Source organism: Lepidothrix coronata, unplaced genomic scaffold (genome assembly GCF_001604755.1).
Source record: "Lepidothrix coronata isolate B3197 unplaced genomic scaffold, Lepidothrix_coronata-1.0 Scaffold28, whole genome shotgun sequence".
Classification (NCBI taxonomy): Eukaryota; Metazoa; Chordata; class Aves; order Passeriformes; family Pipridae; genus Lepidothrix; species Lepidothrix coronata.
In genome coordinates, this window is record NW_016690208.1 from 819,328 (window position 1) to 843,517 (window position 24,190).

General features: G+C 43.5%; 2 protein-coding genes across 2 annotated transcripts in view; both read right to left on the bottom strand.

Moving 5' to 3' along the window:
• The window catches only part of CDK5RAP2 (CDK5 regulatory subunit associated protein 2), a 72,088-nt gene extending 56,588 nt beyond the window's left edge, over positions 1-15,500 (bottom strand). The window contains 12 exon segments of the mRNA XM_017810320.1: positions 2-195; positions 2,040-2,132; positions 2,716-2,835; positions 3,257-3,310; positions 4,686-4,848; positions 5,808-5,959; positions 7,755-7,875; positions 8,635-8,711; positions 9,230-9,340; positions 13,111-13,178; positions 15,140-15,207; positions 15,364-15,500. Coding sequence (XP_017665809.1) covers positions 2-195; positions 2,040-2,132; positions 2,716-2,835; positions 3,257-3,310; positions 4,686-4,848; positions 5,808-5,959; positions 7,755-7,875; positions 8,635-8,711; positions 9,230-9,340; positions 13,111-13,178; positions 15,140-15,207; positions 15,364-15,416 — 1,274 coding nt within the window. The 5' untranslated portion in view covers positions 15,417-15,500.
• Positions 15,501-18,966: 3,466 nt separating this feature from the next.
• MEGF9 (multiple EGF like domains 9) overlaps positions 18,967-24,190 on the bottom strand; it is a 50,430-nt gene continuing 45,206 nt past the window's right edge. The window contains exon 7 of the mRNA XM_017809914.1: positions 18,967-23,880. Within this exon, the coding sequence (XP_017665403.1) occupies positions 23,426-23,880 (455 nt within the window). The 3' untranslated portion in view covers positions 18,967-23,425. The remainder of the gene's footprint in view (positions 23,881-24,190) is intronic.

Sequence of the window (24,190 nt, forward strand, 5' to 3'; positions counted from 1 at the left end):
CTTCTGTAGCTGTGCCTCATCCAGCTCCTTCTCCATTTTCTCTCTTTCCTGATTCAAATCACTCAGCTCTTGACCGGTCACTTTAATTATCCTTTGTAGTCTGCGATTTTCAGCGTCCTTGGTGAGGTTTTCTGAACGAAGTTCTGCCAACAGGGTCTCCTTCTCCATCAGGAGAGCTTGATAATCTGCAGCACCCTGAAACATAAAGCAGCATTCAGGCTCTAGAAGGTGTTTGTAGAGCCTGGAATTCTTTATTCCTGTTGCACCCAAACCCCCTCCCCTGCCCCTCTTCCCACAACTTCAGAATTGAGGTGCAAAAAAATAGTGAAATGACAAAACAGGGAAAGTGTTACACTGATAATTTTCCCTGCTAAAGTAACACAACTTTCCATGACATCCAGTGCAGGATAACAAAGTCTCAGATAACAAAGAATGAGATAAAGGTTGACGTGCAAAGGAGGTGCAAACCAGGTCATAGTTGTATTATTGCTTCTCAAAGCTTTAACTGCATAAAGCTCTGCTTTTGGGGCAGTTTGGATCTGGCCTAGGGCAGGTAGCCACCAAGACTTTCATAGAACTTTTAAGATTGGAAACAACCTTTAAGATCATGGAGTCCAACCACCCACCCAGCACCACCACCGTGTCCACCACTAATTCATGTCCTCAAGTGCCAGATCCACGTGTTTTCTGAACCCTTCCAGGGATGGTGACTCCACCACTGCCCTGGGCAGAAGCATGATTTTTAATATAAAACAGCAAGTCTGATTTGTGTTCTTCCCCACCACACACTGTTACAAGTGGCTTTGAAGCTGACAGCAGTAGTGGGCTGTGCAGCACAATCTACTCACAGAGAACTGCCTTCAACTCAAGTTTGCAGCTAAGGAGCCGAGTATTGAGGAGAAGGGCTGGCTCTGTCACCCACCATGCCACGTGGATTCTGTGGGCAGGAGGGATTAGCCACACACTTTATAAGCTTAGAACTTTAAAAAAAAAAAAAAATCAACAAGGTCTCAAAAATGAAAGAGGTAAAATTAAGAGTCATATTTCAAAGCAGGTATGAAAAAGCAAACATAAGCTACAGAGTCACATACAGGCCAAAATGACCTGAAAAAGAAATATGATAAACTTTTCTCAGTAGAGCACAATTAAAACATGGGTTTAAGTGAAATAAAAGGCTTTTGAAGAAAAGGAGGTGCTCTGAGAGAACTAAACCTTACTACTCCATTAGACTCTGGAATAACAGTCACAAAGGCTGTAGTGGGGGCACCTCAGAGGCAGCTGAATCCACCTCTGCCATCCTGCTGGGCTGAAACCAGGTGGATGAACAAACAGCACAATGGAAGATGCAGCACTACCTCTAAGCAGTGTCAGTTTTATCAAACTTTGGATGAGTTTGAAAACGTTACAAGAGACATTTCATTGCCTATTTTAATATCTAATTCTTACTTTCTCCCATTTTACATTTCAAGACCTTTACAATGCAGAAATTATCATCATAAAGTCCTTCCTCCACCACACACAGAAAGCATTACTAAATCACATTTTCACAAACAACATTCCACTATTTTATAAATAGTGATTTCACATTTATTATATAAATAAATCCAAACAAGTGTCTCATATCCAGTCTGCTAACAAGAAGCCTGTGCTGGTACCATACTTTTGGAAGAGAAAACAAAACAGGTCAAAAAAAAAAAACCCCTCAAGATCATCCCAGCTCCACAACTATCTGTGTCTTTGTTTTTAACTTCTTCTGCTTTTATTCATTTCTCCCTTAATGTTTCTCAGTTTTTACTGAAGAAAAAGTATCAAGAAACAAAGTAAGTAATCTCACATTTTAACATTCTATTTTTCCAATGATTTGATTTGGGATTTTTTTTTCAAGGTAATAAAAAAAAAAAAATCAAGTATTTTAAACAGCATTTTAAACTAATTTCCATTTCTCTGCTTTCAAAGACACAAAGCTCTACCCACTGTGTGGAATTAAAGAGGAGGGAAGAGCAGGGATGGGGAAGCCACATTAAATTGTTTGTTCTTACCTTGAATTTTTGTACATGTGCCTTGTGAGTTGCCTCTCTTGCCTTAGCCAATGAAGCATTCAAGTCTTCAATTTCAGAACCAAGCTCCTCATTCTTTAGGCAAAAGGAATGTAGAAATAGTTATTTCCAAGGGATGGCCACTCAGTAATCACTATCCCACCTCATTATCCATTCATCCAGCTACACAAAACACTTCCAAGAACAAAACCACCAAATACATCATAATAAATCTTATATAAAGAAATACTTGCTCTTATACAACACTCACTAGACTGCCTATCACTCAAGTTAAGTATTTCCCATTCTTCCACACATTCTGAATTTCAGCTTGACCTCTCCTATTTTAGGTGCCTTTGACAGCTCCACTTACTCAACAAATAAAATACTCCTCATACCACATAAGTGGTGCTCAGAGCTGATAAAAATCAGTGTGTAAGAGAAAACATTTTTCTTTTAAGTTCTTAGGGGAGAAAGTATCAGTTAAGTAGCTTTTTTCTTCTCTCCTCCAGTCCAAGAGCCCAAACTCCAGGCAAACAGAACTGCTTAGAGCTGACAGCAGTGATCAGGGACCCACTAGAAGCCTCCTCATGGTTACAGTGAGATCAGACTCTCACACACACACAACACAAAATTCCACTCCCACTTCAACAAACCAGCAAGATCACAATCACCATACCTCTCTTTCCTTTGCTTTTAAGGCAACAGTTAGGCCTTGGATAGTTTTGTCCCTTTTCAAACCATTCTTCTTTTCCACAGCAAGCTCATTTTCTCTCTCTTGTAGCTCTTCTTGGAGTGACTAAATTAGATTATGTGAAAGTTGCATTAACTTCCCACTAAGAGACACTGTAACTGCATATTAATAAGAACATTCCCTCAGAGTTCTTGAAGCTTAGTACTCAGATTACCAACCTAAAATACAGTCCCAAAATGAGAGTCATCATCTTAAATTTGTGCCTGGAATACAGTAGAAGGCAGCTAATCTCATGGGCTGGCCATGAGTATCAGCTCCAATATTTGATAAGTGGCCTTATCAGTTCCACTGAAAATTGGTTCAAAAAAAAAAAAAAGGAGGAGCCTTCCTGTCGTGTCACATAAAAGAGAATTTACCAGAGGACTTGCTCTACCCTCTTTCCTGTCTGTACCTATGAATGCATAACAGAGGGAGCCCAACACACACTGCAAGGAGTGAGGGAAACAGAAACAAAGTCAGAACTTACCTGAATTTTTTTTTCAAAGGAATTTCTCTCATTTTTAAGCTCCATTCTAAGAGCCTGTAAGAACAACATAACTCATATAAGAACAAAAAAAATTCATTCTCAACACAAATATAACTCATTAAGCATTAAAATGAAGCAAAACGAGCTTAAAAACCTTGGAGGTGGAAGGAAAACTTAATATACACATTTTGACAGGAATATATTGAATCAGTTGCTTCCTGGAAGTCTACAAATCTACCTGAGCACGGTATGAGCCAGTCCAAATTAAGAAGAAGGAAAAAAAAGAAAATAAAACCCCACACAACGTGTTCTTCCATGAGACAGGAACAACTGTACTTGCAGAGTTAATAAAGGTGCCTTTTTATGTGACATTTATCTTTGCCAGCAAGATGCTTTTACCAGGGCAGATTTTAATTAGCACTTTTCCCCAGGGAGGTTACAGAATTATTTGTTTTTAAAAGGTAATCATATATAAAAGCAGAGTTGTGCAAAGCTATTCATCAGATTTTTTCCTCCAGTACTGCATCCCAAATGATCATGCAGGCTGTCCCCCTCCTGTGAAGTGATTAAAGGTGACACCGTTTTCACCTTGACACACAAATACTCTTGTGAAACCAGGGTGGTCTTTCCTGACACACATTGATTTAATTGCAAGACCACGCAGACTGAAAAATCTTAATTTCACTGATCAGTCCAGTTGTTGAAGGTTCTCATCTGTTCTTGTTATAAACAAAAAGGTGTGTAGGTACTGAGCAAGACTCAGTTCCAAAACGAATCCTGACAGCCCCCAGGATTAACTTTCCTAATTCTGCCAGCTTTAATTTCTTGTTTGAATAACTAATGGGAAAAAAAGGAAAAAAAAGAAAGATAACAAGCCTCAGGACCTGATTCTGCATTCCAGCTGTCAGGATATCTGCCTTCCTGTTTAAGAGCCAAATGAAATAAGACTGACTCTTGCACCTTTTGTAAGCCAAAGGCTAAACTTCCACTTTATTTCATGAGATTTTTTTATGCCTACCTCCCTTACCACAGCTTTTTTTCCAGACCCTAACAGTAGAGACACTTTCCAAGAACAAACTCTCGAGTCACATTCTTAACTTTTACAGCAGTTATGTCATCTAGTGAGGGATCTATTAACATCTAGTATTTCTTTAATATATACTTCTGTAAAGCAATTGCACAGTATCCATAACACAGGCATAAAAGCAATGGGAAACACAACCTCTCACTGAATGAATGGATAATAAAGATGAATACTGCCCCCCAAACCACAGTATAACCAATGAATGGTAAGGAAAAGGAAAAGGAAGGAGGAAATAATATTTTTAAAAATTGGCTTAGGTCACTCACATACTGTCATGCACAAAACCTTTACAATCCTACCCCACACGAGATTTATAACCTGTAACTGTTCAAGCAGTTTCCTCACCTCTATCTCACTATCTTTTTCATGCCTCAAAGCAATGGTAAGTTCTCTGATTTTTTCTGCTGACAGGTTCCCATCATAAGATCCACTCTTAGACTTTTCCTCTTCGAGGTATTGAATTAGAGCTTCTTTACTCTTCAAAGACAGATTCAGTTGCTCTATAAGTCTAAAATGATAAGAGTTTTAATATTAATCTTGCATCATCTACCACCAACTCATCAGTCATTGCAGTAAATCTTGCAGACAACTTCCCTAGGTGGAGACTCCAGACAATACCTGTAAAATTTAGGGGAGGACTTTCACACCTCCTTCTCCCTCCAGAGAAACACAAAAAGAGATGTAACTTTAAAGCAAGCAAACAGGGCTGAGTTATTTGCAAAGTGCTCATTCTTATTTTCCTCCAGTATCACTTCAGATGTCAACACTTAAACGTCAATATTTTAGTTACATTATCCTTTAGAACCCACACAAAAACCTTACCAATCTATTCCCTTTCTCTGCCCACAAAACACCACGTGTAGTTTACCTTACACATCTAAAATAAAAGCAAAAACAATCCTCCAAACTACTGAGATTTGGGGTTCTACACTTTTCCCCATCTAAAGTTACTGAACAACTTACACACCTTACCAGCTACCAGCCAAACAAACCCACAACCGGTGCTTTGCAAAGAACAATCAAACCCACAAAGCTCAAACACAGTGTTTCTCTTCCCATTAAATTTACCACCCTCACCAGGCACATCACTGGGACTGAGAGCACACAAACACCACAGCATGAACACCAAGGGCTGAGTCAAGTTCTCCAGAGCAACAGCTCAAGAAAGCAGCGAGCAGGAGGTGAGTCAAAGTTACAAAGATGCTTTAATGCAGGACACTCTGGTGCCTCAAGCATCCTGATCCTTTTACACTTTCAGACAACTTTTCAAGATGGCTTTGCTACATGTAGCATGTGAACTGGTTGCTGTGTTGCCATTCATGTCCCAGCTGAGCAGGGAAGATGGTCAGAGACGCTCCTGTATCCCAGGGTAGGACCAAACTATTAAAACTAAACCCATGTCAGCTCTTCACACTTTCACAATAAAGAATTCCAGTAGTCAGAAACATCACTGGCAACAGTTCTGACCTGTCTTTCTCAGCTGCTGTAACCATATCCACATCCTTGGCAGGGGCATTCATAATTGAAGAAAGTTTCTGCTCAGCTGCCACCCTCAGAGCTTTCTCCTTCTCTGTCATTGCCACGGCTTTTTCCACATCTTCTTGGGCAGCTTTAAGATTCTGTAATTAAAGCACACAGTCCTGATGTTTATAAGAACAAAATGCTCATGAAATTTTTCACATATTGAAGTTTTTTTTTCTACCAAACATATGTCGGGATGTTTAATTTAGGAACTTTTACCAAGTATTTCAATGGCTTTACAAATGCTTCTGAACTCTGTGGCTGCATTTTCAAGATTAGTCCATTTTCTGTGGCACAGAAAGAAGGGAAATTTGTTTCAAAGAAAAAAAAAGAAATATCCTAACTGATAGCAGAACTGGAAGAAAAGTGCCCCTATGCTATGGTTTTAGATTTAGCTATTATAATTTGGTTTTGTCTCACTGTCCTCCCTCTATCATAATAAATTGCTACACTTAAATTAAAGAGGTTAAAGAAGGGCTTTTTTATTCAACAAAATTAATATTCCCAGGCTCACTGTAGCTAATTGGAACTCTTCCCAACATCATTTATAATATTTTGCAAGAATTGATAAAGTATGAACCAGACATTTTTCTCTTGAACAGCAAAGGAAATGGAGATAAGACCCAGAGATTCCAGCCCACTTCCTCTGGGTGACCCAACTCACAGAGACAGGGAACACCAAAAAAAACTATACTTGCCTTCCAGTACATCAAATTTATTTCAGATCTTCATTTTTCTATTGTAAGCTTCCCTGCTGTGCTCACCCAATTTTGCTTTCTATGAAATAAAAGCCCCCTTGTAGCCTAATAAGTAATTCCCCTTCAGATTCTAAAAAGAATCTCTCGGGGGGAGGGGGAGGAAAAGCTCCTTCACAACTGAACTTCCCCACTCAACCCCTCTCCTGAAAAGCTGTTCTGCCAACATTCATCTGTCAATCAAGAACTCTGAAGGAAATTAATCCTTGTTAGCATTACCTGGATCTGTATAATTACATGTGCTGTGAAAACCAGTGACTAACACCACACTGCAGTGTTTACATTCATAAGAATACTAAAATTAATGTCAGAGGCCAACACTATCTCCAGGCTACAGAAAATACTCCATCTCCACGAGATTGGAATATTTGCCCTTCTACCTGTCAGATCTGAGAACACCAGTCTGACTGGCTGGTTTGGTACAGAAGAAGTAATTTAGGAACTTCTCTACCAATCCAACAGCACAAAGAATGCTTTCAGAAATTCCAGAGAAGAAAAGGTCACAGAGATTCCCTCCTCCCTGAAGGAGCTCACTGCTTTAAATGGACTTGGATGATCCTCACAACTCAGGATTCTGTGATCCCGACAGAAAAATATGATCAGGAGATTGCTACTAGTATGTTCCTTGGCCAGTTCATTCTTTAAAGATGGAAAAGCAAATATTGGAATTAACCCACTTGTGCTATTTCTACCTTACTTACAGAAGGAGCACCAGACATGGATCCCCCTCACAAACACAGCCATAAATCTCACTTCTCCAGAGAACTGTAGACAGCCAGTGATGCAAACCAACCACGAGCTTCTGTATTTCTAGAACTTGGCACAAACATTTCCAGCACAGACTATTCAATATCAGATTTGTTCTTTGTAAGGAACTGAACTTCTCCTCGCTTGGAGGAAGCATGTTACTCATACAAAGAATTTTTTTTTGCCTCTACACTAAAAAAATGAGGAAACATGAAGCAGTTCTCCTGCAAAGATATCAGTGATGGCTCAGCTATAAATACCTGTCTCAACAACAGACACTGAGAAATTAAAAAAAAAAATGAAGATATAGGTAGGTCACGATATCAAATATGAGACAACACTACAAAGACAGCACTGATTCCTTACTATTCCTTCAGCTTTGGTCACTCACCTCTTCCAGAAGGTTTATTCTGCCAGTCAGCATCTCCTCCATCTCTTGCATCTTCTTTTGTGCCTCTTTCACACGCTGCACTTCAGCATCACCACCCTGGGCCAAGCTTTCAACTGCCTTGCTGAAAGGCAGCAATGCAGAGATCCCATTGCATATCAAAGTGGAAAACATTTCAAGTGCCAGTGGCTGATGAATTATGCTCAGGCATCTTCCACTGTATCTGTACCTGCTTGTCACTTGAAGGTTAAATACAAACATCCACAGACAATATGGCAATTTGGGTGGTATAGTCTGAGAGTTCCACACACAAGCCTTGTCACAGTGGATAAAGAAGCATTTTATATGTATGATGAAAAAGTGACATACTTCCTTTGTATTTTTAAGGCTTTCAAATACAGTATCAAGCCTTCAGTAGAGTTGTATTTTCTACAGGAAGCAGCACTGGAATAAACTGAAGACATGCAGCTGCTGAGATCTCTCCAGCTGCCTTTTCAGGATTTATGAGAGAATAACAGGTAGTGTTTCCTTACTAAACACAGGATGACCTCTTGTGTATTACTGATCCCTAAATTTCACTCGCTACTTTGACCTTGTGCAAGGTTCCCTTCAAAGCCCAGCAATACCCCTTGATCCACCTGGAAAGACCAAACAAAAATTGATCTGGTCCTCAGGAAAACAAAGAAAATTCCATTGCAACTGAGGCCCGTGGAGCAGTCAACAGCTGTCAGTCATTGCCAGCCTGGATTAGTTTTGAACCAGACATTTATAGATAAGTACCCTTAAAATACTACTTTAAATCCTCCTATTCCTAAAGGATTAGGAAAAAACCAAATAGAAACAAGTCCAAGTAATGGACATCCAGAAATATTCTGGTACTTACTAGGCTTTGATGAGTAGTTTCTCTCTCTCCTGCAGTTCACGCTTCAGACTTTCTACCTCAACTTTCAGCTCAATGTTCTAAGGCAAGAGAATGAAAACCCAAAAGTTATTGGCAATGTGTAGATTAATTATTGCTTGGACCAGCAAATGTAAAGTGTCACTGGGCTAAGAAAAGCACAGAGAGATTTCAGCTTCTGAAAGACATATTTTGCAAGGTTCAACCCTTCCAGAAATCTCAAAAAGTATTAAGGATTCACTTAACTGCTCTAATGGGGAGTACTGCACCTTGGGAATTTCTAGGGCTTCCATGCACGTTTGTTCTTTAAGACACAAGAAATTTTCTTTTCCTTTCAAAACCTGATTGCACCAGCTATAGAGGCTTTTAACAATTTTCGAATTATTTCGTTGTAGCCTGAGAAAACCTCTCATGATGTCATTGTACAAAGAACTTGCCCTGGAAGCTGACAGATGCCATTTCCAACAACAACAACAACAACAAAAAAAAGACTCAAATTTTAAGTGAAATAGGCAACCTCCCCACAAAACAAACTCTTCAAAAAGATACACAGCACTATGGAATTAATCTAAATGCATACAATTTTATATATTTCTTCAGTGGGACCATCAAACTTCTGCTGCATTCGCTCCTCCAGGAAATAGATACGAAGCTTCAGGTTGAAGTTTTCTTTTTTCAGATCAGTGATTTGCTGTGAAATAAGAAAGAAAATGAGCAAATTATGTGATGTGTTTCAAATGAAGAGTAAAAACTACTACAGAATTTGGTTTTGCTCTCCACAGTGCAATACTGGAATCCAGCCCACGGGACATAATTAAACATGTGGATGATACACATACACATATATATTAAATTGTGAAGGTGTTAATTGCACCATATGACACCCAAGTCCAAATAAACATCCTTCCCTCTAAGACTGTGTCACCCACAGAGCTATAAATACCCCAAGCCTTTCAACAGGTTTCTGTCTCCTACAGCTTCAGCCCAAAGCACAGAACATAATGTTCTCCCACCATCTCAGCCATAACACTTTTTCCCTAATTCCATTTCTCACCTGAACAAGAAGAAATCCCATTCCAGCCTATCCCTTCTAAATGTTTGGAGATTTGCCTTTCAGTTTGGTTTTAAGACACGTAGCCATGTTGGCACACACATAAATGTTGTGTGTTTGTCCAAGACGTTATCATTTATGATAACATTTTGTGTTTATTTTTAGCCCTGCACAGCACTTAAGCAAATAACAACTATAAAACAGTACTGTTTAAAAATATATAATACAAGCTGTAGTGCAGACAGTGCTCTTTAGAATATTCCTTCTTTAAAACATTGACTGACTTGACAAAAAAAGTATCCAAAAAAGTTTTAAAAAATATTAGGCAATTCTTCTATAAGATGGAACTTGAACAGAATATAAGACATTATGTTGAAACAAATATTTTCTAAGGGAAAGCCTGGGAAGGAGGCCTCATTCATGGGACCAAGGTAATCTTATTCATGGGAAGAAAAGCCACAAGCACACAAGGCACATAAGCCCAATCGAACACCAATAAAACCTTTATCCCATCCCATATTTCACAGTGCAATTCTTTGAGGAAAAAAATTGCTTATCATTTTTAACCTTCCTTGTAGAAGCAGTAACATAGTTGATGGTTTCATTAAAGAAAGGAGTCTCCCTCTAAATTTTTTTTAAGAGGCTAAGCATAAAACATTCACTCAAATAAGACTCGTGTCCCCTGCCAGATGCTTTCAGCAAATGGAAATCTAATATGTTACAGAGCTTCTAATAAAATATTTATGTAGGCTTTTCCAGAACTGTACAGTGCCATTTGTAAGAATTATTAGCGATACAATTTCTAAAATATTTGGCTTGTGAAACCTAAGATTACTTTCTGTAACTGCACTCAGAACCTGCATCTGCAAACAATTCTTCAGTTTAACAATCCCTGCCCAGCAAGATGCCTTGTCATTATTCACACAAGTGAATATCATCCAAGCAACTGAAAATCCAGCTGACTACATAAACTTTGTGGCTCATTCCCACACCTTGTCAGTAGATCATTCCTAACAGTCTCTGCTCATTCAGAAGAAGCCCAAGCAACAAAGACACTCTGAATTTATATCAGTTGAACTTCTAGTTAGTCTCCAGACATTCAATAGATTTCTGAGTCAAAAGGAAAAAACAATATCAAAAGAACTCAGCATACCATGATTTTAGTCACATGTATTTCAGTGGCAAGAGAAATAAACCAAAGAGCTTAAGGGCAATATTTTCAAAAGGCAAATAAAACAGACTATGCAACCATAAACCAAGAAGTGAAACAAATGTCGTCTCTGATGTTGTTTCTCAGACGAAAGTTAATTCAGGCAGACTACAATTAAAAAGTTATTGCTTAATAAAAGACAAGATGTATAATGTGAGCAAGTTCACACTGCAAAGAGATTTTAATGGCAGCTCTCTCAACTTATGCATTTGAAGACTAAGTTTTAATTCCTTCATGCATTTTGATTTCTGTATTTGAAAAAAGGAATGAAAACTAGGACAATGATACATACACCACAAAACAATCCACACCATGGACAGCATGGCAGCAAATCCTAACTCAGATTAGCTCCTTTCCCAGCCTGTACAGAGCCACTTTCATGCCACATGGATCTGTCAGCAGTGGCTGTGGTTTCACAGCACAACACAGTTTTCACCAGCAGAGGCCTTTTTACAAGACAGCAAAACTCTAAGTGGGCTTGGAGAGACAAGAAAAAACCCACAATTACTATTACTCAGTTCCCTACCTTAATACCCATCACTCTTTCTATCCATGAGCACCTAATAACCCATAACAAGGTCCTCAATTAGAAATCCTTTCACTTTGACCATGTAATCATGTTTTCTATCACAAGGTGGTTCCTTCTATATTGCAAGGAAGTGAGACACACCATAAATAATTCAAAAATGTGCACCTCTAACATTTTCCTTCTCCTAGTCTAAACATAAAAGGACCTTTCCTACATGGATCCACCTTTTGGTCCATTACATCCATCCTGCTCCCTCTGAGCTGCAAGGCCAAAGCCACTCTTTTAAGCCACTGTTTTAACTACATCCTTCTCATGTCCTAAATAAATACCATATTTATAGAAATATCTCTGTGTTTAATGGATTCTTCTTCCTTTATTTGAATGGATCTCTGAGATTCATTACACTGCTGGCATCCATAAAAGTTCTTATCCCATGAGAAGTTTAACAGCTCAGTTTAACATGAGGGGTCTGTAGACACCAGGATGACAGACCTGTGACCTTTCTCCCTACACAACAAGATTTTTCCTTCCTGCTAAAACTTTTTTTCCCTGTGCAAAAGGACCCTGCAGACAATAACCTACTTGCAGAATGTATATTCTAGACCGAGGTCTTTGGGATGTATCACAGTAAAAGATTTTAAGCCTATTCTAATGCCAAGGCAGTGTCTGCCTACCCCAGCAGACAAAAGAGAAATAGATACAGACTGTAAAAAAACATCCTTCACTAAGACTTTCCAAAACAAGCTTTAAATTCTGAGCAAAGAGCATAGTTTCCCCTCAGGGGGATATAAGGCCACAAAAAACTGAGTTTAGAAAAAGCACTCATTTCAAAAACAATGCCACAAAAGATAACAGCAGCTACAGCAGTGCCCTGAAACTACAGACACTTAACACAGCCCAAAAACAGCAGCCACAGCCTTTATCTGCAGCAGTCATCTCAAACATTTCAGGTTTGAGCTAGAAGCTCAAAGAAGCTAGAGCTTCTTCTCACAGTAAGAACTAGAGTTAAAAAAAATGCAAAACATTTAACAGGGAAGTTGTCCCACAACACAGCTACACCCCAATCAAATCATGGTTCAGTAGATATAAACTTATTCAATTTAAACAACTAATACAATTAATATATTTTAAAAAACCTAATGTTTTCCTTTATATTCTAGTAAGTGCCAAAACAATTTTGCCTGCAGAACTGTCACAATGACACTAGACCTTTACAACAGAGGTATTCTCAGCACTCTCGTACACAGTTATAAAGTTAAAAGCATCATACTGCAGCCAATGAATTAAAAAGCCAAACCTGCACTAGCCTAAATGAAAATAAACTTGATGCCTCCCTGAAATAAATCAACAGCAGATGTGCAAACCAAGCTCTGGTGCTTGTGGTGATTTGCAGGAAGTTTCGAGCAGAGGGTGCCAATTTTTGTTTCACAACTTCAGCACAGCAGTTGGCTGCTCTCAACAACAAGTTCCTGCCTCGGTTTTGGATGCAACACTTAAGAAATCGAGGTTCAAAGCACAGACAGGGACATCCACCTGGTCACACCTCCAACAGATGTGTGTCAGCTGACACCAGCTACAAACCTGACCCCAAGAGGCAACACTTCAGGCAGCATGCTGGGAATATCTTGGCCATAAATCTGTCACCGAGTCCTATATTAAAAGTCTGCTTACATTTTCATAGTCCTTCATGGTCCGAGCTCGAGTTGGTGAGACTGTGTCTTCTGCCACATCTGGCAACACTAGACAGATTTAAAAAGACAGAACAAGTTCAGACAGCAGAATCCCTAAGCAAAGCTTTAATTTGGCAAAGTCTACACTAATCTAAACATAACAAAAGTAGAACACCTTTGGGGAAGCAAGGGAGGCGATGCTTTGTCCCTTGTTTACATCACATGTTAGTGCTACTAAGGAGTATCTAGATTTCTTTCTGATCACAATAAGCTCCCAAATTCCAGCATCACCCATTTAAACCATGATGTACACCAAAATTAGGCTATGTGAGGTGCACTCACAACAATAAGTCCTCAGAGCAACTACAGAGGAATCCCATATTAAATTAATTCTCATTAATTTACTAGAAAGCAATTCAAATCTTTCAGTATCTCACTGGTCACAGGACAGGCCTAAACCTCAGACGGAAGGAAAAGATAAACAGAGGAAAAGGCCAGGATTTACATTCCTAAAATTTAATCCCTCCTGAATCTACAAGTTCTGTTTGCACACACATTCTGCAGCAGCCACATTTAACAGGGCTGCATAACTTATTTCCACTCAAATCTGAGAGACTAAACTTCCAATCAGAATAATGACAATATACAAAACATGTAGCACTTACATCATCTTAAATATAAAGAAGATATAGCTGGGGACTCAGACCGACTCTCATACTAACTAAGAGAAAATATTTCATTTAAATCACTTCCAAAATTGTTATGCAGCTGTGTAGAGCAGTCTTAAAAGTTACCCAAAGAGCCAGTGGTTTTCACATCTTGAAAGTCTAATTAGTTTCACAAGGCAGCTTTCCTTGAGCAGTTGCACAACAGAGCAACACTATTTTGCAGCACGGGTAAGTAATTTATATTTGCTTCCTTCTGTGAGTAAATATAACTTCCTGGTAAACCATCTAATTTGATTTGTCTTAGCTTCAATTACTACTTCACCTATACCATGAAGTCAGCCATTCATAAAGAAAGTCAACACATTCATAAAGAAAGTCAACACATTCACAAAGAAACACATTCACAAAGAAAACCAAAACAGACACCTGCAATTGACCCTAACGGAGCCCAGGACAGTAAACAACAGAGGCAGGAGGTTTCAAACCAGTATTGTCCAGACGTTTTACTTTAAAATAAGTGTTTCAAGCAAGTCTCCCACACCTGAGGATGAACAGTTACATGGCACCTGGCAACCTGATGGAGCTACAGGAGGGGCTTTTCATAAGGACCTGGAGTGACAGGACAAAAGGGGAAGGGCTTTAAACTGACAGAAGGCAGGGTTAGAGTAGAGATTTAGAAAAAATTCTTCCCTGTGAGGGTGGTGAGGCCCTGGCACAGGTTGCCCAGAGAAGCTGCGGCTGCCCCATCCCTGGAAGTGTCCAGGAAGGTTGGACAGGGCTTGGAGCAACCTGGGATAGTGGAAGGTGTCCCTGCCCATGGCAGGGGATGGAATGAGATGAGCTTTAAGGTTCCCTTCCAACCCAAACCAGTCCGTGACTCTACGGTCATCATACAGAAAAAATGCACAGAATTACAGCTCCCGTTCAAGAGGAACTTGACAGGAAGGTTTCTTAATGCACGACTAGATAAAAGCCGAGACACCGGGTCTAGATCTTCAGACAGGAGGGAAGTGAACAGCCGAACTGAGACCCGGAGGATGCACAGCGCGTAACAACCCTACCGCCGAGCAGAGCACGGCCGGGCAGCATCGCCTGCCTGGATATTCCAAGCATTTTAAGTACGCGCTCCACAAAATCGCTGATCGTCTTATGTAAGGCTGCCAGCCGCGATGACCGCGAGCAGCGGAGCCCACGGCAGCGACGGCGGCAGCCGCTGGCCCTAAAAGCCCTTCGCTTACACAAAAACACATCACTTAAAAGCCATTTTTCTTGCCCCTTTCCTTTTCCCGCAGGGCTGAGGTTTCCCCCCGCAAGGTTCGAGCACCGAGCCCGGGTGGGCTCCCAACAGCGACCCAGCCTTACCTTGTCCGCCGGGCGGGCCGGGCTGGGGGTCCCCGCGGGAGATGTCCGGCAGCTGGGAGGCGCTGGCGCTGGGGAAGGAGGAGGAGAAGGAGGAAAAGGAGGAGAAGGAGGAGGAGGAGAGCGCTGAGAGCCGAACGCCGGAGGGGCTCGTCCCGCTGACCCCGCGGCCGGCGGGCCCAGCCCCGCGCCCCAGCGCAGCCCCCGCAGCGCAGCCCCCGCCGTACCTGCCCTCCAGCGCCAGCGGCAGCGTGGGGTCCTCCCCTGGCAGCGAATCCATGGGACGCTCCTGCCGCTCCCGCCGCCTTTGTGCGAGGGTTTGGCGGCTTCCCTGGAATTCAAACGCCCGCAATCGCCGCCGCCATCTTTGCGTCGGCAGAGCTGAAGCCGCTGAAGCCGCCGCGGGGGCGCGTAGAGGGCGGGCACTATAGAAACTGAATGGGAGCCGCCATGTTTGTTGCGGGCAGAGGAGGAAGGTGGGCGGGCAAGGCGCCATGTCGGCTGAGGGCAGAGCGGGGCGGGTGCCAGATGGGCAAAGGGGGAGGGAGCCGGCGGGCGCCATGTTGAGTGAGGGAAGGAGCCCGAGAGCGACCCCCGCCGCTCCCCGGGCCCCGCTCCAAAAAATACCCCTTTGGAAGAGGCTTTTGCAGGGATGCGCCACGGCCCCGGGCTCCTGCCGGGTCTGGCGGAGCCGCTGGAGCTGATGGTTTCCATGTTCCCCCTGCAGCGCCAAGCCGTCATCAGGCTTGGCGGGAGAAATAATGACGCTTTAGTTCCAAATTCTAATCGCTGCTCTCCGGAGCTGGCAGGGGCGAAGCCAGCTGCTGTCAGCATCCATGCAGGCTCATTTTGAGACAATCTGGGTTTGTTGGTTTTGTTTTTTTTTTGTGAAGCAAAGGTCTAAGCACATCGGCTCTCCCGCTTTTTGGGGGCAGAAAATGCGTTTACATTGAACATTTCAGAATATCGACAGCTGGAAATGCTACACTGGATTAAATGCTGTGGTGTCCCCTCCTACACCGTGTCCCCGAGGGCACGGCCATGGTGACGGTGCCGGAGCCAGTGGAGCTCCAGACACCCCCTTGCTGCCCATCCTGCTTGCCCTCCTTTTGAATTCATTATTTGGGAGCTGTTTGCGTAGGACTGAAATATTTCCCTGCAATATTTACAGCGTCACCATGCCGGGACTGGCTCTCAGTGTTCCATGTAAGACGAGGAAGCTCCATCCGTCCCAGCGGGACACTCACCTCACCCACGGGAGTAACCGTGTGCCTTAGATTTGGTTTCCCCTTCTAGATTTGGTTTCCTCTTCAGTACCACTGTGTCACGTTTCACTCACTGTGTCAGGTTTCACTCTCCATTCTCTGGGCTGTCTCAGAGGGACTTTTACCCGGCCAGGAAATCAGCCACAGACAAGGGCTGACCATGGGCCACGGTAATTCTGTGAGTTTATCATCCCCAGTTGTCCTGTGCCTGGTGAGCTCCGTTTTCTCTGTGCACCTGCACCATCTCACCGTTCAGAACAGATTGATGCTGTCACCTGTCAAATGCCCCAGGCTGCTGCCCCTGGCAGCCCCTGGCAGCCCCTGCAGCCCCTGGCAGCCCCTGGCAGCAGCCCCTGCAGCTCTGGGTGTGTAGGGTCATGGTGGGCTTCCTATCCCTGCTTCATCCTTTCAGCTTTATGAGTACAAGTGCAGGATGGCGCAGCTGTCAGATGCCCCAAACTGCCAGGAAATGCCAGGTACTACTCAGCACAACTAGGCTCTTAATCCCATCTCCCGTCCAATTGGACATGCCTCACGCTTCGCCTTTGGGTTCTGGTGACCCCAAGGGATGTTTGGTCCCTTCAACTCCCCCATGACAGACCTTGAGACACGTTGGTCACCCTATGTGACTGGGACCCTTCTGCAGTGGCCTCTGCCAAGATGAAGTTAAGTTCACAAAATCACGTCTGCCATATGGCACCAGATCTGACCAGCCAGGCTGAAATGTGGCTTCCCTTCTCTACAGAGCAGATCTTCATAAAATGAATGAGTCCATTCACCGAGAGGATGATACCAATTTGCTCTTGTTTAAGGTTTCAGCGAGGTGTGATGTATCTGATGCATGTCTTTAAATCAGTGTCCATCAGCCACATGTACAGAGCAAACCACTCCCTGCTCGTGTGCTCTGGGCACACACAGCACCTCTGTCTGCAGGGCCATGGTCCATGTCCAACATTCAAAAGGAAATCAGGAGGGCCCTCCTTGTGAAGTTTATTGCTTCATAAAGTGTTTGTCCAATGGATAAAGATATGGATATATAGAGATATATCCATGTCTGTCTTCCCTGGAAGTGTTCAGGGCTGGGCTGGATGGGGCCCTGAGCAACCTGGTCTAGTGGAAGGTGGAACCAGATGATCTTGAAGGTTACTTCCAGCCTAAAACATTCCAGGATTTTATAAGTCTATGTATATACAGACAGATAGGATGGGAAATTTCCCTGGGTTACTGCACTGCACAATGTTTTGAAACCTGCAGCAGCACCAGGAAGCTGAGAGGGGCAGAAAGGCTTGGGAAATACCTCTAGAAGCAGTTAACAACTTGCCTTCTCATAATCTGCTTAATGTTGTTTAACCTTAGCTTAATTAGCAGCACATTTGGGGAGATTACACTAAATCCTCATGCCAAGAAGGTGTGTTGGAACTTCCCTGCTTCTCAAGGAAGCCTGAGGTCCTTCCCACCTCAGGAAGAGAGTCCCTAAAGACAGTCTGGGAAGGAAGTACTTATGGTGAGTGTAGTGTAGGGATGAGTCGAGCACAAGCTGCCCTGGAGCAGGACAAGAGCCAGCTGCTCACTGTGCTGTGCTGTGGTGGCACAAGGAGGGTGTATGTCACCGTCAGTTTAACACAGGTCCTCCTCTCCCTCCTGTTCTCACTCTCCACTCTGGGGACCTGGTTCAGCTCTCAGTTCTGCCTCCTCCTCTCACAGCTCCCAGCAAGATTCTTCCTAACTTAAGTCATACACAGCCCGACTGCTCTGCTAATGCAAATCAGGTCCCAATAAACTCCCTGGAATTTCAGTGCTGTGGCCCTTACTTATATAGCTCTGGCTCAGCTAAACATTTGAATGAACACTTAAAACCAAGTACTCACTTAGTTTATGAAGCCTTACCTCTCCAAGTTCTTTGCTTAATAAGGGCTGCAGAGTCAGACACAGCTTTCAGCAGAAAAGCTGAGCCTTTAGCAGTTGTATTTGCAAATAAATTAATTTCTTAACACTGCCAAGTGAGACAGAAACACAAGTTTTCCACAGACACTCCCCAAAGTGTTCAAAACTAGTGACGCCACACATGTGGATTTCTGAGTATCTATAGCAGAAAAGGCCTTTGAAAGACATTTGTGGTCATGAAGAAAAATCTGATCCAATATCCTCATCCCATTTCTAGCTTTGCTCTGAGGGTTTTGTTGTTAATGACTCACATCTCTGACAAAATGTGTCCGTGTGAATGATACAGAAAACAGTGGGAGAACAGACACTGACTGTGGAGATCCCAAACATGTCAGTGTGAGCAGCTGAGGGCTGGGATGGTTCATAGCAGACACAAGAGACCAGAGGACTCATTTTTTAGCTGGATTATCTGACACAGGATGTCAACTGTACTTATGGATATCTGATGTTAAAAAACATTTTTGTGCCTCGGTTCTCATCTCACATACAGGGCTATAATGAAGGAATAATTCTCTTGGAACAAATATCATTACTAGGATGAGATCAGATTCAATCCTTTCTGCCATTGGAAAGACTCCTGCTGAACTTCAATGAACAAAACCACAGATGCAAAAATCCAAGTGGCATAGATACAAATTATATACATTTATTTTTATTCATTTTAAATAACATTCTTCTGTATAAATTCTGACATATATTCAAATCATACACTTTTTTTTTCTTTTTAGAAATGCATTTGTAAGCATAGCATATGCTTGGGAGACGCCGTGTTTGGACGTGTAGTGAGACTGATGGGTTTCAGTTGGGAGCAAGTACAACTTTTAAGGCCCACATTTTTCTTATTTTAATCCATTCCTCTGACACACAAAGAGCAGAGTCCTGTGGGAGCTCATTCTAAAACTTCACTTTAAAGAGAAAAGTATTTTTATACCCTTTATTTAAAGGAGACTCTGCAAACTTTCTGCCACGTTTACATTGCCTGTAACACTGAAGGTAACAGTGCTGCACAGCAGTGGTTAACTGACCCAGCATACCTGAAGGATGCTGAATACATCCGTTCCTCTTTCCTAAATGCTAAGTTTGCTCAGCCTGGCCCAAGGGAATTACCATTCCAGGGGCTGACATCTCCTGACAGCTCCCCAGGGCCAGCGCTCCTCGCAGCTATTTCCAGTCACGGCGGTTCACGAGACTCGAGATCATCTATTCTCATTAACCCAACCCCTTCTCTGCACATCTGCTGCACTCTGTGCTCACCAATTGCTCTCCCCAGCTGTGAGCCCTCCAGGCTGCCCCGGGCCTGACACACCTTTGTGCCCTTTACCTGCTCCAGTCTGGCCTCTCACCTTTACTACGGAACTGGGCTCACTCCATACAGACCAGCCCAGCCCTCATGACCCCAAGGATCGTGCCTTGAGGTGGTTTCCCACACCCACCCAGCCTCCCCTGCCCTGTTGTGCCTTCTCTGAGCTCTGCAGCTGCTGTCCCACGCCACGACCCCGTTCTCTGGGACATCCTCACCGCTGGATCCGGGCAGAAGGTGCTGCCCGGTGGCCCCTCAGGAATGCCACATGTAGCTGTACCGTCACCTCAGCCCTACAAGATGCCTCCCCCTGCCTCGCTGGCTGCTTAGCTGGGCCTCAAAGCAGCCCTGAGAGTCCATTTCTGGTTCACCTGCCCCTAGCCCAACAGGGCATAACCTGAGCACCTGGGAAGCCTCATGACAAGCCATGACACAGATCATGGTCCTGGTGACCTTCATTACCTAGCAGAGCTGTTTGAGCTCTGCACCCCCTCCAGTCAGAGCTGACTAGAGACAGAGCTAGCTCAGCCTCTTCCTCCCCTCTGTGCTGCCAGGTATGATTGATGAGAACACGGAGGATCTGGTCTCACATCAGCAAAGCCAAACACAAAGCTGTTTATTCTTTCCTTGCCGAGGCATCGACCTCCTCCTCTAACTGTTGTTCTCGTGTGCCAAGGCCTGGGTGGCAGGAGGTGGCTGGTGGGTCCCTGCTGAGTCATTCTGCCATCTAACAAGCCTTGTGCCAGTGCCACATCCTCGCTGTGCCCTGCTAAAGGACATCCTGTGCTTTCCTCTGCCATCCAAGCCTGGGCAGCCAGGTCCCTCCTGCCCAACCAAGCTTCCCATCACACCTGCCAGGCTGCCTACATCCCTTCATCCAAATGTGCAACCCACAGACAACAGCTGTACTGCTCCCCCCTTGCATCCTGACTGCAGGGCATCCTGACCTCCTCCTCTTCCCAAACACAGAGTGTTTGGAGCACTCTGAAGGTCAGAAACAGCCAGGTGCCAACACCTCCTGCGCTGTGGCAGGCTGGGACTAGGAGGGCTCAGCACCTGAGCCCACGCTCTGCTTTTGCAGATGGTCCTTATTTCTACAGTGAGACAAAAATCCTAGTCTGTTCCCATTACAAAGCAGCCCAGTCACACCAAAATTTGAGGAAGAGGTGTTTTGTGGCAGAGATTAAAAGATCTACTAAAGTATTTTAGAAACATTAAAGTGAACAGTCTGTCCTTCACTTTGCCCTCTAGTATCACTCCCCAAAACTAACACTTCCTAAATTACCTTGCCCCACCCCATGAAGTGACCAAGTGCAAGTGTATCACTAGATTAGCAATGCTACATAATTACAATTTTTAGGAAATTTTCTATTTCAGCACCACCCTGCGCTTTAAGAGTTTGGTGAGTAACTCCAGGATTAGCAATATCCAGATTTTCTCCTCCAGTCCTCCCCCGTTTTATTACTAAAAGTAACCCTATTATGAATGACATCAGCCAGATTTATTACCTAAACTATGGGACCTCACCCAGGCCCACAGCAGGCAACTGCAGCTTTCCCATTGGGCCTATATGCAATTCCACACTCTGCCCTCACCATTTCCCTTGGTCAACCTCAACTATTTCCCTCCTGCCTTGTCGTGCCTCATCTTCAATTCAAATTTTGAGGCAGAAATGGTATCCTTGTGCATGTGTTTAAAGCATCCATTTTCCCCCCCTCCCAAGCCTCCAAAGATAAGAAAAGCCTCCACGCAGCACCAGCAATCAAATAAATAACCATCACATTCTCCCTACCATTTTTCACCTGGAGAAATACCCACTCTTGCCTGGCTCTGAGGATGCATCCGCCAGCTCCTGCTGACCTTTAGCAGGTACTTCACTGAACCTCAGCATTAACTGCTGGTGAAGCCTCACCATGCACAGCAACACAGCTGCAGCTCTGGGGCTGGGCAGGAGTGAGGTGAAATATTTGTTCCATGGCCCATTTCAATGCAATGGTTTGATTTCCAGGGGCGGGACCCCCATCTTGAGGCTCACAGGCTGCAGGGACCAGCTGAGGAGCTCCCTGGTGTGACCTCCCCGTGCTGTGCTGCCTGTTTGGTGTTCTCCCTCTGCAAAACAGCCCACCAGCCTCCCACAGAAATCAAGGGACTCTCTAAAACCTGTTCCCTGTAGGTTTGTTTGACAGCTGACTCCTGCCCCCACCTTGTGCTACGTTAAACTCCTGAAACCACCCATGGTGCACTTTTACCTGTTGAGCCTCGAAGTGCAGATCTGCCCCTGTGAGCTCCTCATCTCAAAGCTGTCTCCACCCAAACCCAGGAGACCTTTGCTTTTGCCCCTCGAGAGGCCAGGAGGCTGCACTCAGCCCTCTGGCACATCTGCCCCATCAGAGGTGGCGATGGGATCCCTTCGCCCCATGAGCAGCTGCTTCAGAGAACCTCAGCCATGGAGACCAGGCTCCCAGTGTGTTCATGACAGTGAATTTGCATTTTGGATAAGAGATTTAAAAGCAAACAACAGATTGGTACATCCGATTTTTGGACACCTACTCGGCCCCAGTCATGGCAACGCTGGTATTCGCTCTATATTTAAAGGAATGGCAAAATTTGACAGATGCAAGTAGGGAGCACTCACATTTTCTCTAAAAAAGAAAGTTATTCAATGACACTAGAAGAAAAGCTTTAAGCAGTCGTTGTTTGCCAGAGGCCCAGCTCCAACAATATTGCCATCTCATTTACAGTATTTTAAACAATCCTCGTGTTTTGTTTTTGTTGGTTTTTTTTTTTTAACAACGCCACTAACCGCTGTACAATTAAAATCTAGAGGATAAAACATGACCTGGGGAGTAGGGGAGGTTGGGAAGGGGTTCATGGTTACATTGTTGGGGTTTTTTTTTTGGTTGGTTGGTTGTCTTTTTTACAAATAATTACAAATACAATTCCAAGAAGATATATTACATTTTATATACAGAACACACCATTTCTATCAGGGTAGGGTATTAAGCCTGGCTTTTATTTTTACACGGCAACCCTGAGATGTCTTGTCGTCTTCCCTTGCACAGAAACTATACAAGTTCATTAACTCCTTCTAGAAAAAACTGGATTGCTATGCTTTAATAGCATCATCACCCTGTATAAATACTCAGAAAGGGAAAAGCTTAGTCTCTTCCCTAATTTAAATGTTCTCATGATTTTTATCCTGTTTCCCTGCTTAGTGGAAACAGATAATGGTGACTTTTTTTTCAAGTGTGCAACTCACTCCTCTACTTGCCTTTTGGTAGCACAGTGAACAATTATTTCCCTTTTTTTTGTCCTCCTTTCAAACAAATTTCTATCAGGAACCAAAATGATGCCTTTCTAAAAGGTTTGTTTCCTGAAATTCCACTGTTACTTCATGAGCTACTTCTCAAACTAAAGGATGCAGACACAAGTGTTGGGTTGGCTGGAAACGAAGTAGCTTCTGATTCCTCACGGGGGTTCTGCTCTGTCCACCCCACCACCTCTTCATAACAAAATGTTGCAGATCAGCACAATCAAGTGTTTAACAACAGTGAATTCTATGGATCTTTATGGAGAACAGGACACTGAATGCATTTCACCACGTTACCTGGAATTCGGATGTACTACACTGCCTTCCGTTCACCTGCAAGCTACAGCACGCCCAGCATCAGAGTATCTGAAGAGCAAATTCCTCTGCGTGGAGCCTTGGCACGGATCCTGACACCCCTTCCACAAGCCCTGTAGCTTTTTGAAGCCAACTCTGGAATAGCTGGATCGCTCCTAAGCTTTATAATTATGCATGGGAGTCGTCAGCGTTAGCTGTCCGTTCGGCGCCACTTCATTCCCGTCGTCCTCCAGCAGCCCCGACACGTCGGCGTTGGGAATGCTGTCGTGGTAGCTGCTGAAGCTGATGTTGTCCTCCTTGAGCTCAATGGTCCAAAAAGGAGCGTTCAGTTTTCGGTTCTGATACTCACGGTACATGTAGACGGCGCCCACGAAGCCCATCAGCAGGACCACCACGATGATGATCACCGTCAGGATAATGATGTTGAACTGAGTCCACGACACGTCTGCGAAGGCAGAGGTGCTGTTGTCAGAGGAGCTGACGGGAAATATCGTCTGTAGAGTTGTTGGGGACAACGTACTGTTCAGCACTGCCGTGGAAAATGATGTTGCCTTGGTGGTGTTTGGAGCAGAAGTTGTAAACTCCCTTGTTTCTGGGCCAAGAGTGGCTTCTACGAAACAAATAAGAAATGATCAATAAAAATCTGCTAAGCTGGAATCGAACACAAACGGAACAGATTTGACATTTATATCAGTTATTATGGCAATTAAGTCTACACTGTTAAAGCTGGTATTTTTTTTAAAATAGTTTACAAAATGGTTCGCCAGGGTTGGGTTTCATGGCTTATTAAACTAATTCTGTCTGCTAAGTGCCCATGGACTGCAGCATCCCTATGAAAAATCTGGTGCTGGAGGGATAAGTGAAGTAGTCAGGATTCAGTGTTCCATACATGAGTTTGTGTTGAGAGCAAGTCACCCAGT